A 12,701-nucleotide genomic window follows, 5' to 3' on the forward strand; every position below is an offset into this window, starting at 1 on the left:
GCTCCTCAACTTTGGGTCCCACCTTGTTTCCATCACCTCTCTCCCCGGGAACCTGCTCAGCAGCCCCTTCACAAGAGCTGGTGGTCCAGTCAGGCTGAGGAGGGGGAATTGTGTCTGCAGAGACCCCCAAGCTTCTAGATGAATCTTCGGCCTCCTTGGACCCCTCTGTGCTGAGGTAAAGGAAGAGTTTCTGCTCACAGCCCTTGCCTGTGAGTACTGAGGGAGCCGGACTCAGTCTCTCCACCGCTTCAGCCAAAGTGGAGTCCTGCGGGTTCTCAGCTATTTCCCCTTTCACTGCTTGGGGTGGCTGGCTCGGGTTGGTAGTCAAGTCATCAGGGTCACACAATTCAGGCAGTGGGGTATCCCCCAAGGTAGTACCGGTGGTGTTACAAGGAGCAGTGATGGAGGGCAGAACCTCCACAGGGTTATCTGAGACGACAGTAGAGTAGTCTTCTTTGGTACAGTTGATGGTGGGCTCCTGGGTCTCCATGCTCCCATTGCTAACTGCCTCTGGTGTCTCGAGAGAACCATTCTCATCAGTGCTGGGCTCCAGCTGTGGCACAGGGTCCTTCGGGGGACTTTCCCCTGTTGTAGTCCAACTACAGCCCCATCAAAACAAAGAAACAGAGTGATGGTTAGCCCGACTGCCCACAGGACTGCGGGGTAGCTCCACTCAACAGTCTGTACTTTAAGCACAGCTGATGAAGCACAGTATCAAGTTTATCACTCCTGGAAACAAAGTTCTTCTTTTCCCTCAGTAAGTAAAAAGTACAATTTCTACCAGGACTACCTCCTATTTTCACAATTCCATAGTCATAGACTCTTCACACGTTCAGGTAAGTGTCTAACTCATCTCAAGAGCTAAGTGAAGCCAGGAATGGTAGCTATACATACTTGTAACCCCAGCATTTGGGAAAATGGACAAGAATTAGAAGCCAGCCTGATCTACATAGTAAGTTCCAGGCCAGCCCTAAAAAAGTCCAGGGGCTAAGGGTTGTGGCGCACTTGGTACTGCTCACCAGCACACACACCCCGGGTTCTGTCCTCAGCACTGCGTAGGACAGGTGTGCTGGTTCACACCTGACATCCCAGCAGTCAGGATGAGGCCATTTTCAGCTACACAGGGAGTTGGAGTCCCTGTCTCAAATCAAATGTTTCAGAACACCACTGAACCTGTAAGAGGGTGTGCACGAGGACATGTCAGCTGAACCCATCAAGGGATCCTGACTCCTAGTTGCCAGGCTGGTATTTTACTCTTCTAAGAGGGAAGCTGACAAGATCCACAGATGAGCGTGCCCTTCTTTGCACTATCTGATGTGCTCACTCGCACTGGCACACTCACTGACACTCCTACCTCTCTTCACCCAATGGGCCCTTTGCCTGGTTGGTAAGCTTGAAGGTCTCGAGGACTTTGTCTTCAGGAACAGACTGTAAAGGAGCAGGCGTCACCTACAGTGAAACAAAGGGGCTTCAGATCCAGCGGCCAGCACCATGCCTCATGAAATCCAACTAAGCTATGAGGCTGGAGCCCTCCCTCCCTGCCACTCACCTTTCCAGGAAGACCATTAAGTTTGTAAAAGAGGTTTTCTGTGTGTATATCGGGCTGGACCTGACAGCTGGCACTGTCAAATGCTAGGCCATTCTCTCTCAAGTCGCTGCCTGCGCTATTAGCACCATTTAGCGTGACGGATTCTTGTAGCTCATGAGGGGAAGCCTCACTGTCCTCGTCTTTAGCTTCTGGCCTGGCACAGGGAGGGCTGGCCATCATGTCTACACCGTTCTCCTGGGCCAGGCCCTTCGACTCCTCGTCAGACTCTTCTGAGGACTCAGCCCCATAGGGGACCAGCACACTGGAGCTCACCTTAGCCTTGCCGTTCACCATGGGCTTAGAACAGGGTTCACTGGGGGAAACTGCTTTTGCTACTTTACTGGAAACAGATGTCATGGATGCGTTCGAGGTAGACTGTACTGTAGAAGGGTTAGTGATGGTAGAGGAGGGTGTTGCCTTGCTAGGGGCCTCCAGCGAAGGGCCATGGAGGTTGTTATTCAGCTGTGCCTGACCCTGGCGAACAGGCAACTTGTTGTGAATACTGATGGTAATTTTTTGTTTCTTGGGGTGCTCTGGAACAACTGAGGGCCTGCTGACAGACCAGTTTTGCACAGAAGTCGAGGCATTAACAGGACTGGCCCTATTGACGCTGGTGTTTCCGTTAGGGCTTGACATCGAACTACTTGGCGTGTCTTTCACTGGCGTGGTGCCATTCAAGTGTGGTGTAGTCTACAAGGAGGAAGAGAACAGCTGGGTCAGTATTCCAGACACAGTACACTTGGTAACTGACAAGCTTCGCCTCTGCTGTTTATCAGCAAATTCCTTTCACACTGCCACACTCCCAAGATGACCCAGACATGAACAAAATGTCCCTGAGAATTTTACTTCCCTTAGTCCAACTTTAGTTAAGAACCCAAATCTCTAGTCTAAAGGAGTGTGAGAGTTCACAGTAAGAGGGGTCTTCTACACACGCCCTAAGCAGCCACTGGATTATTCCCCTACCCTGAGGCGTTCTGTAATAAAGGGCTGCAGTGACCTCAGGCAGCAGATGAGGTAACTCCGTCAGTGAGGCCAGGTTTGGGACTCGCTTTCCTGACTCAAGAGTTACCTTCAGGACATGGGAAGGTAGCTGGGGTCCAATAAACCCTGGTGCTGCCTGCTTGTTGTTGACGACCCGCTGACTGATTCCTGGACGGGGAGAGGACTGGCCAGGACTATGGGTGGGATGAGCAGGTTCCCCTCCATTTTTCACATCATGTGACCTGGGGACAAAGAATAAAATGGCTTGTATGAGGAAAGACATCTCCTTAGAAGATGTATTTACAAATTCAACAGTACCTAGCTTGTCAGACAGAAATGGGACATGGAACTTCCACGTCTCATGGACAGAGCTACACATCACCACCCCTATTAGGCTGTCAATGCTGGGTGCTGAGGCAGGACACGAGAAACTGACTCAATGAGACCCCCACCCCCAGACATATTACATGGCTCCCGCTATCTTGGAACTGGGTGTGTAGACCAGGCTGGCCTCAAACATAAGAGATCCACCTGCCTCTGCCTGTTAGAATTAAAGGTGTGCACCACCACACCCAGCACCAACTAGGTCAATGAAATGTTGGTTTCAGGTTGTTACTGCTGTTGTTTTGGAGACATGGAAATGGTCATTCTGTCATGGTTGAATATCTGGGGATATTTTCAGCTACTTGGGATATTTTGTGGGACTGAGAATGTGGCTGATAGATGGGCTGGCTTGCATGTTTGAGATCCTGGGTTCCACCCCAAGTACCTAATAGAGGAGACAACGTGGAGCCTATATCATATTTCTTCAGAAATAGAACTGGTGCGTTACGAGCCTGCAGCTAACAGCAGACAGTGGGCGCAAGTGCTGGCAGAGCTTGACTGCTGGGGAGGCACTGAGGGAGAGCACAAGGGCACAGAGCCCCCTTCCCATTGCCTCCACAGTCCCAGGCCACTCAGTTGCCTCCTCAGGGCTGCTGTCCCTCTTTCTATACTTGTCAGTGAGCGAGAAGCTAATGGCAAACTCATGACATGTACTCAAAAAGACCTCACGCTTAAACACATGGCAATTCATCTTTAACTTGCTGTTTAAAAGGCAGCTCAACATTAAGTATGTTGATGAAAGGAAGAGAAATTGATCCAACAGCAAAGCTAACAACTTGTTTTCAAGTCAATACCTGATATAAAAGAGCACATAAGCTTGCTGGTTAAGCACCGATCTAATATCACTGGTGGATACGATGGAGTCATTCATCTGATACCAGAGGCCATTGCTAGCCTGTCAAAGAAACCACAAAGAGAGGCTGGATTTAGTCTGATGTCAAGGCCCACAGTCAAAAACCACCTAAGAGAAACAGACCATCACCCCTCACTGTAAAAGTTCCACTGCTGACCCCATGAACCCAGTGCAATCCCACAGAAAACTTACTAGCTGCCCGGCAGCATACCTTTATGTAGCAAAAGTAGTGGCCAGCATGACAGTTAAAACCAGTGTGTACCAGCACAGCATACAAAACATAAATAATTGGCTCTCCGTTGGGCTGAGACATATAGGGCCGAATATCAAGGTACTCAGGATATTTTACATCCTAAAAATAAATGGAAAGAGTTAGGACTGTTTTTTGTTTTTGGTTTTTTTTTTTTGGTTTTTCGAGACAGGATTTCTCTGTGGTTTTGGAGCCTGTCCTGGAACTAGCTCTTGTAGACCAGGCTGGTCTTGAACTCACAGAGATCCGCCTGCCTCTGCCTCCCGAGTGCTGGGATTAAAGGCGTGCGCCACCACCGCCCGGCAGGACTGTTATTTTTGAAGACACAGGTGGCCCATGTTTTCAGCTACAGGCGTACACATAAGGAGGGTGTTCAAGACCTAGAAGCCTTGACCCCAGAAAACCAATGAACAAAATAGAAGAGAGCTGAGGGCAATCCCATTTATGGGTCATAAATTAGGACCCACACTGTGAATCTTCAACAAAATCTCACAGTGACAGCTGCAGCCGTCACTCATGACCAAGTGACTCAAGCATGTGTTACAGCTCTTGCACGTTACTGTATCTTGGCCACTTTCACCATTAATTCGGAAGGAAAGGGGAAAATTCAATGTACAATGATTAAAAAAAACCCCTACAAATCATGTATATACCTTAGCAATTTTCCCGCCAGTGAAGTTGGCAAAGCGCTTCAGTGAAATGGTGAGAACATTAGAGGACCTATGGATGGTGAATCTCTTTGAAGCTGGAACCATTTTTTTACACCTTGAAACACACAGGAAGAAAAGGTTGGGATGTTTAGTGTAGATACTTAAGTGTTTTAGTTTTTATTTGTCTAAAACACCCTAAGTTAAAACAAAGAAACTAAATTAAAACAAGAACAGCAAACCAACTCTTTAAACCAGCAGTCAAAATAGTAAAATTAGAAATTCCAGGAGGGCTGGGTGTGTGGGCCAGTGGTTAAGCACTTGCCTAGTATGGACAAGGCCCCAGGCTCAGTCCTCCACAACACCCACATACATAGAAAGATATATAAACTGACTATTCAGGAAGATTAAAATGCAAAACCCAGGCTGGAGCACATAAAAGACCCTGCCTTTAAAAAATAACCCAAAACGCTGAGTAACTGATAACATTAAACTGGGGTAGGATGCAGCTCCATGGTCAGGCACTTGCCTAACCCATGTGAGACTCTGGACTTCATACCCAATACCCCAAACGAAAAACAGAGAAAAAGAAAATCACCTAAAAAGCACTGAAATGGAGTCAATTTCTAAATTAGAATAATCACAGGAAAGCACAGCCCTCTCCCCAAAGAGGGCGGGAACATGTCACCCAGTCATACTTGCTGCATTTGTACGAGTTTTCTCCATCCAGTTGTTCTGGCTTCACAAACTGCTCCAATGCCTTGGTAACACTCTGAGCAGCCTAGGAAATGGGCACAAACCTCATATCACCATGCGCACTGCCAGGGGTTGAGATGGACAGACAAATGCACACACACATACCCCTATCCTTTGGCAGAAAAGCAACAGGAAATGTTCACGTGATTTTTTGTTACTGTTTATCGTGTATCTACTTTTATACAACTACACAAAAAATTATGCCCCCATTTTAAAGACAAGCAGATTAAACAGAACAAAGTAGACTGCAGTTTGACTTAAACTGGCCTAAAAAGAAACCATCAAGGACCAGGCATGTAAACTATGGAATATCTACTTTCTAGACCCACTATGCAACTGTCTAGAGAACAAGGCTTCCAAGCAGAATCAAATGAAAACAGCAGACAGGTAAAAGGATAATCATAAACCATCTTCATAAAAGACAGCAATCTGGGGCTTAAGAGATGGTTCAGAGGCAAAGAATGCTTGCAGCACCCACAAAGGCCGCTCACATCTGTAACTCCAGCTCCAGTGGGTCCACCAATGCCCTATTCTGGCCTCTGCAAGTGCCCCCCCCCACACACACACATACACACAAGATACACTCACACAGATACACATATATGGAAGTTTCAAAATATTTTTTAAAAAGCAAGCAATCTATTGTGGAGCAGCATAGATCACACCACTAAAGAATAAACTCTGAGCCGGATGGTGGTGGCACATGCCTTTAATCCCAGCACTTGGGAGGCAGAGGCAGGTGGATCTCTGTGAGTTCAAGGCCAGCCTGGTCTACAAGAGCTAGTTCCAGGATAGGCTCCACAGCTACAGAGAAACTATGTCTCAAAAAAACCAAAAAATTCCGAGGGACAGGTTTTGCATTTCTATGCATTATTTCTTTGTTTAGCAAGTACAGAACTACATTTGTAATCAGAAAAACAAAAGCTCCAAACAACAAAAACCAGGAGTGTGAAAAATTCAATGAGCTAAAGTTTCAAAGAGTAACAACCATCTATGTTTGATTGATATGAAAATATATAAACACCAAGGCTACGAAAGGATGTTTTTAACTTCACTACTGTTAAGTGCTGAGCTCACCTTAATCTCCAATGTTATGTCCAGATATGGATCAAAGGTATCTGAAACACCCTTGCAATTTAAACATTTGACTGAAATAAAAGAAAATATGAATAGTAAGTTCTAGCCTTACCGGCTACTGATAGGACAGAATACATTTCCAAATAAAGAACTAAGAGTACTAAGTGAAAAGGATGTAAGTAAATTCTCACACTGTGGGTAGAAGTGCCATAATCCTAGCCCCTGTAAGCCACTGGCTGAAATATAAACTGCAATAACCTCTAGATACTTTGATTCAGAAATTAGAGGCCTTCACTCTGCGCAAGCGATGGCACACACAAAGGTATCTGATTATGAATGCTCTCAAAACAGACACTTATCTTCAACAGGAGATGAGATGGAGCTCTGACTGCACCCGTAAGCTTTCTAGCAGGAAGAGAAATATGAAGGGCTTATGCACAGTATGCCCCAGCTCATTCAGTGCCACAAGGATGTACTGAATCTGGTCGGACCTGTGATCTTTTCATTATTACCCACCCCTACTGTTTGCATTTTAAAACCATAAGCATGTATGTTATGATGAATCTTCAAAAAAAGTTTACCTCGCGATCTTAGGTATCCTCCAAATATCTGGCAGACTAGGGTGGTAGCTTGGGTGTGTCTGTCCAATCTGAAAAACATCCAAATAGTGACATTAGAGGAGAGCTCGGCAAATGCTGTGGCCAGATTTTAAAAGCATCTACGTTTATAAAGGAACAACAATTCGGAGGAGAATCACAAAAGATGATGACGTCAGAAATGCATGGCAGCTGGAGACTATCCCCCTGTGAGGACTTGGTGAAGGATGCAAGGACTTGCTATGATGGCTGAGGTAGAGAACTGAGAAGATGCTCTTTACAAACCTGCACTTCTTTCTTTGCTGAGGCCTGGCAAGGGGAGTTAAGGCAGAGCACCTTCCTCTGTTCAACACTAACGGTACCCAGACCAATCCTTAAGACTTGAGACAAAAGAGCAAAGAGGAACATGTACAGGTGCCTGGAACACAACAGGTGGGTTGGGATCTTTCCTAGTCTTCCTGAGTTTTAAGAAGCTACAGAACTGATAACTGAAGGGGGTGTGGAGGGCAGATTTCTGAGTCTGGAGATGAACATGGAAAGCATTAGGCATTGCTAAAAGGAAAAGCAGCTAGAATCAGACCTGGACACTAAACAGCAGCAAGACTACTACCCAGCAGTAAGATCAACAAATTTGGATGGTTACAGTAAGTCCATTTCCTGACTTTTAGTCTTTTTACAATGGTGCAAATCAGGAAAAGGAACCTTCAAAGAGACAAGCTGAAAGCATGATGTCATGAACCGACATAGACTCTGCTGTACTTACTTATTGCTGCCATTTAAACATGCTTTCTGCATGGCATCAACTGTGTACTGAAGAAATTCATGGGCATCTTCTTGGTTTCCAAAACGGAAGTGTCTAGCTATACCTGTAAGATTTGAAGAAAGACAGGCCTTATTATTACATACCCTGTGCCATGGTGACATCCCTAAAAGATACACCTGGAATTATGTCCCTGGAAAAATCCCTGAATGACCTTATTTTTTGAGGCTTAGTCTTATGGATCTCAGGCAGGCATCAAACACTGCACTAACTGAAGATGACCTTGAACTCCTGATGCCCCTGACTTTAGTTCCCAAGCATCTCTTATTTTCAACAACTTTTTAGGCAAAAAGATTATAGCTTGTCACTGTATAACCATCTACCTTTCTATAATTACCCTGAATGAGTTCTATATTATTATTACAAAATTGGCTAATTAAAATGATAAAAAGATATAGTACAAAAAGCACATTGATATGCTGGGCATGATAGTACAGGCCTGCCTATGCTTTAGTACTTGAGATGTGGAAATCAGGTGTTCAGAACCATCTATGGCTACACAGAAAGTTCAAGACCAGGCTTGGACACAGGAGACCCTGTCTCAAAACACATGAAGTGTGTAAGAAAACTGTATACAAGCCCTGAATGGTGTTATACACCTGCAATCTCAGCACCTGGGAGGATGATGCAGGCAGAGTGCCATGAGTTTGGGGCCAGCATGGACTACAGAATGAGCCCCTCTCTCAAAATACAAAAGGAGGAGATCTGGACGACAACAAATAACTAGACATGGAGTACCAAAAGGAGCTACTGCAGTTGAAACTTACGTCGCATTTCATTGATAACGAACATCGGCTTGATAACGTCTCCAGGGTTGCTGAGTGCCTGGGTAATGTGTGTTTGCATTATGCACATCATACAAAATCCTTCTGCATGGCCTGCAAGATAATGAGAATCCAAATGAACAAAATGTGACAATATACAACAGGAAGGTAGATCAGAAATGAAGGCAAACGCCCAGAATGCAGCAACAGTGCCAGTTACCATGTGCATGCACTGAGCTGCTGCTATCATTTAATTATCTGGGAAGGTTGGGTGAAAAGTATATACTGATGACTTTAAGGACCAGAGAAGAAATGTGCCCAAAGTCAGGTATTTATTAGACAGTAAAAATGCTGGACTTTTCCGTGAAGAAGGCTGCTCTGAGCACAGTGTCAACAACTACAGCAGCAGAGCAGTGCAGCACAGGGACAGGCACTTGCTGAGCATGAGTGAGACTCTGAGTTCAATCCCCAGCACTGAAAGGAAAAAAAACTTCACATTACAAACAAAAATTAATTAATTAAAGGAATCACTGACTCAAAAAAAAAAAAAAAGGAAATGTCTAGAAGAAAACAGAGTAAAATATCTCTGACCTCAGACTAAGTAAAAATGTTTACATTTTATTTACTGCACGTGTACGTGTTTGGACGCACAGGCCAGTGTAGAGGCAGAAGACACAGTGTGGGAGTCGGTTCTCTCCCTCCACAACAGGAGCCCCCAGGTACTGAACTCAGGCTGTCAGGCCTGGGGGCAAACCACCTGATTCTCCACATCATCCTGCCAGTTCAAGATTTCTTAAAGAAGATTTAACATAACTGATAAAAAATAAAAAGTAATGAACTACAAATAATAAACTTTCCAAAAGACACTGAGATGAAAGACACCTATTGGAGAAAACACAAGTCTCAGTCTAATAGTTCCAAAATATATAAAACCCCCAAAATTCAACAACAGGAAAACCAGCTAGTTCACAGCGAGGCAAGATTTAAAGGGGCAGGGGGAGCTGAAGATGTAAGTGCAATTGGCAGATTGCTGAAGCCCTGTGTTCTATCTTCAGCACTCTATGAACAGGACATGGTGATGCACACCTGTAATCCCAGCTCTCAGGAGGTAGAGGCAGGAGGATCAGAAGTTCAAGGTCATCTTCCACTACACAGTCTACTTGGGCCTGCCTGGGCTAGGACCCTATCTCAAGGGAAAAAAATAAAAAAGATAAAAGATTTTTCCCATCATTACTAATTAGGGAAGTGCAAATAAAAGTCACAACAATCAGAAGACACTACTAAATATTCCTGAGAATGGTCACAATGGTGAAGACTGGGGCTGAGGGTATAGCTGAGTGATAGAGCAATTGCCTAATAAGAAGGAGACCCTTGGTTCAATAAATAAATAAATAATCAAAATCAAAACCCTGCTCATACCCTGTGTTTGAAAATGCATGGTGCAAATAGAACCTTCATCCCTGCTGGTAAGGGCTTACATATCATCATCCCTTTGGAAACGGCTCTGAAGTGTTGAAAAGGTATGTGTCCAGCACAGGACAAAGTCATTCCATTCTCACCCGGAGAAATAACATACTTGTATAAAAGACAAATATTTCTACCAGCTTCTTTTTTTGATTATTTATTGGAGACAGGGTCCCAGGTAGGCCAGAATGGCCTGGAACTCTGGTTTTGGGCTTTTTGTTTCTTTGTTTTTCAGACTGAAGATTAAACCAAGGGCCTGGTGCATGCTAAGTGAGCATACTACCACTGAGCTAAATGCCATGCCCACGGACATGGAACCCCACATCTATTTCATGTTCACTTCAGAGGAAGACAACAGTGGGGAAGCAAAGCACAGCAATGAAAACATGCACACCAGAGCACACAGCACTCACATGTCTTGGAGTGCTCATGAGATAACATGTAATTGGCGAGGGGTGGTGTGTAGGTCAGACACTGCAATGCAGCATTGGCGAAGCAGGTATTGCCCAGATTCTGAAGCCCAGCGCCAACTCGATGAGATTGTTGCCACTTAAGACAAATCTTTTCAGATGGAAACAGAACCTTTTGAGGAGGAGTAATGCCATCACCTAGGACTTAAAGAAAACAGAGCAAAAAAATTAAAAACAAAGCCTTGCACACTTCATAAGCAAAACTCACAGCAATGCCTGAGTCTGGTCAAGATCCTACACCTCATTATCAGCCTGCCACACACACTGAGGAGAAAGTCACACTAGAGTCCAGAGCCTGGGGTGAGAATAACTCCACTTTCATTTGACTTCTTTAACAAATCATTTTCAAAGACAAGGGATGGATACAAAGAAAGGATCTTAAGAGATATAAATCCACTTACTGTATAGTATTCATTTAAACTAATTAAAAAATACAAACTGGATTTGTGTGTGTGTGTTCCCACATTGTATGCACAAGCACTGGTACCCATGAAGGCCGCAAGAGGCCTTTATATTTTCTCATACTTTATTTTCTACCTTTATATTTTCTCATACTTTTTCATAATAAGGGTCTGGGGATATAGCTCAGTTAACAGAATGTGTCCCTAAAAGGCACAAAAAGTCCTGCGTTTGATCCCCAGCACTGCCTCTCATCCTAGCACTCAGATGGTAGAGACGAGACTCAGGAAGACAAAAAAAATCAGGCCAGGGCCGGGCGGTGGTGGCACACACCTTTAATCCCAGCACTCCGGAGGCAGAGGCAGGCGGATCTCTGGGAGTTCGAGGCCAGCCTGGTCTACAAGAGCTAATTCCAGGACAGGCACCAAAGCTACAGAGAAACCCTGTCTTGAAAAACCAAAAAAAAAAAAAAATCAGGCCAGTTTTGGCTACATAATGAGTTTGAGGACAAGATAAAGTTTATCCTTCAATAAATTGGGAATTTACAAAAACCACTCACATCCCAATAACTAAAGTCAGTCCACCCTCCTATCTGCAACCCAGGCTAACAGTGGCAGGTGGGTGGGTGGAGAATGATTGCTCACTAGAAGGAAATTAAACAGTGCCAGTCTTGAAAACCACTGCCTTCCTCAAACATTCGCACAGGAGTTCCTGACAGTAATTCTGCAATCATACCTTGATCCTTTGGGGGTGATGGTTTAGATTTATCAGGTACAGATGAATTGGAATAAACTACAGCACCAGGCACTGGCCCTAAAGAAAGTGTATGATTTGAAACATCACTTATTGAAGACACGGCACCCCAGCTGGCAGAGCCTGTGTCCATGTCTTCAGGTGAGACCGCCTCAGAACTGCCAGGCTGGTTCTGACAGGTTGATGGGTCTGAAGGTTCAGTTTTGTCAACTATGGTCATTTTTCAACCCTGTAAAAGACAAAAAGTATGTTTTGTTGTTTCAAAGGGTGAGGTAAGCAGTCTACGTAAGTAGCCACTGTATCTTGGAAATTTTTGACTAGCCATTTAAAACTCTTTAAACAAATCACCCAAATATAAAACATTAGTGGGGGTAGGGAAGTTGCCTAGAATCCAGGAAGCCTGGGTTTTATCTCCCATATCTCATAAACTGAACCAGCATAGAGGTGCAAGCCTGTGATCCCAGTGTTGGAGAGGTGGTGGCAGGAAGAGCAAGAGTTAATACAAGACCGTCTCAAAAGCAGCAGCAGCAACAAAAAACCCATATCCTATACCAAATCCCCCAAATCATCTTTCAGTTTATAATTAGGCAACTCAATTCACAATTACATATATTTAAATAAGAACCTTTTTTTAATCTCTACTACTTAAAAGCTAGGAATATTCTACACTTTAATTTTTTTTTTGTTTGACTACATTTTCAATTTATACACCATTTCAGGGGAAATCTCAATTACATAAAGAGAATATTTAGCTTTGATTTTTAACTCAAAGTCTAAAATACCATTGTATGAAATTTGAAGTTTTGAAAAGTTATAGCTACAGAAAAGTCTTACCAGTGAAATTCATTTTCCTGAAGAAGTCTATGTATATGGATTAACTTTTTTAACTTTTTTTTTTT

General features: G+C 44.2%; 1 protein-coding gene across 2 annotated transcripts in view; it reads right to left on the reverse strand.

The window, feature by feature from the left end:
- The window catches only part of Usp42 (ubiquitin specific peptidase 42), a 21,378-nt gene that overhangs the window by 5,018 nt on the left and 3,659 nt on the right, over nt 1-12,701 (reverse strand). For both annotated transcript variants that reach the window (XM_013354091.2, XM_026789721.1), the window contains exons 2-15: nt 11,785-12,031; nt 10,594-10,794; nt 8,720-8,830; nt 7,896-7,998; nt 7,118-7,185; nt 6,537-6,607; nt 5,402-5,484; nt 4,710-4,821; nt 4,018-4,158; nt 3,748-3,848; nt 2,658-2,811; nt 1,550-2,278; nt 1,355-1,449; nt 5-599 (exon numbers count right to left, since the gene is read on the reverse strand). In XM_013354091.2, coding sequence (XP_013209545.1) covers nt 5-599; nt 1,355-1,449; nt 1,550-2,278; nt 2,658-2,811; nt 3,748-3,848; nt 4,018-4,158; nt 4,710-4,821; nt 5,402-5,484; nt 6,537-6,607; nt 7,118-7,185; nt 7,896-7,998; nt 8,720-8,830; nt 10,594-10,794; nt 11,785-12,022 — 2,802 coding nt within the window. In that variant the 5' untranslated portion in view covers nt 12,023-12,031. The remainder of the gene's footprint in view (nt 1-4; nt 600-1,354; nt 1,450-1,549; nt 2,279-2,657; nt 2,812-3,747; nt 3,849-4,017; nt 4,159-4,709; nt 4,822-5,401; nt 5,485-6,536; nt 6,608-7,117; nt 7,186-7,895; nt 7,999-8,719; nt 8,831-10,593; nt 10,795-11,784; nt 12,032-12,701) is intronic.

Source organism: Microtus ochrogaster, unplaced genomic scaffold (assembly GCF_000317375.1).
Source record: "Microtus ochrogaster isolate Prairie Vole_2 unplaced genomic scaffold, MicOch1.0 UNK27, whole genome shotgun sequence".
Lineage (NCBI taxonomy): Eukaryota > Metazoa > Chordata > Mammalia > Rodentia > Cricetidae > Microtus > Microtus ochrogaster.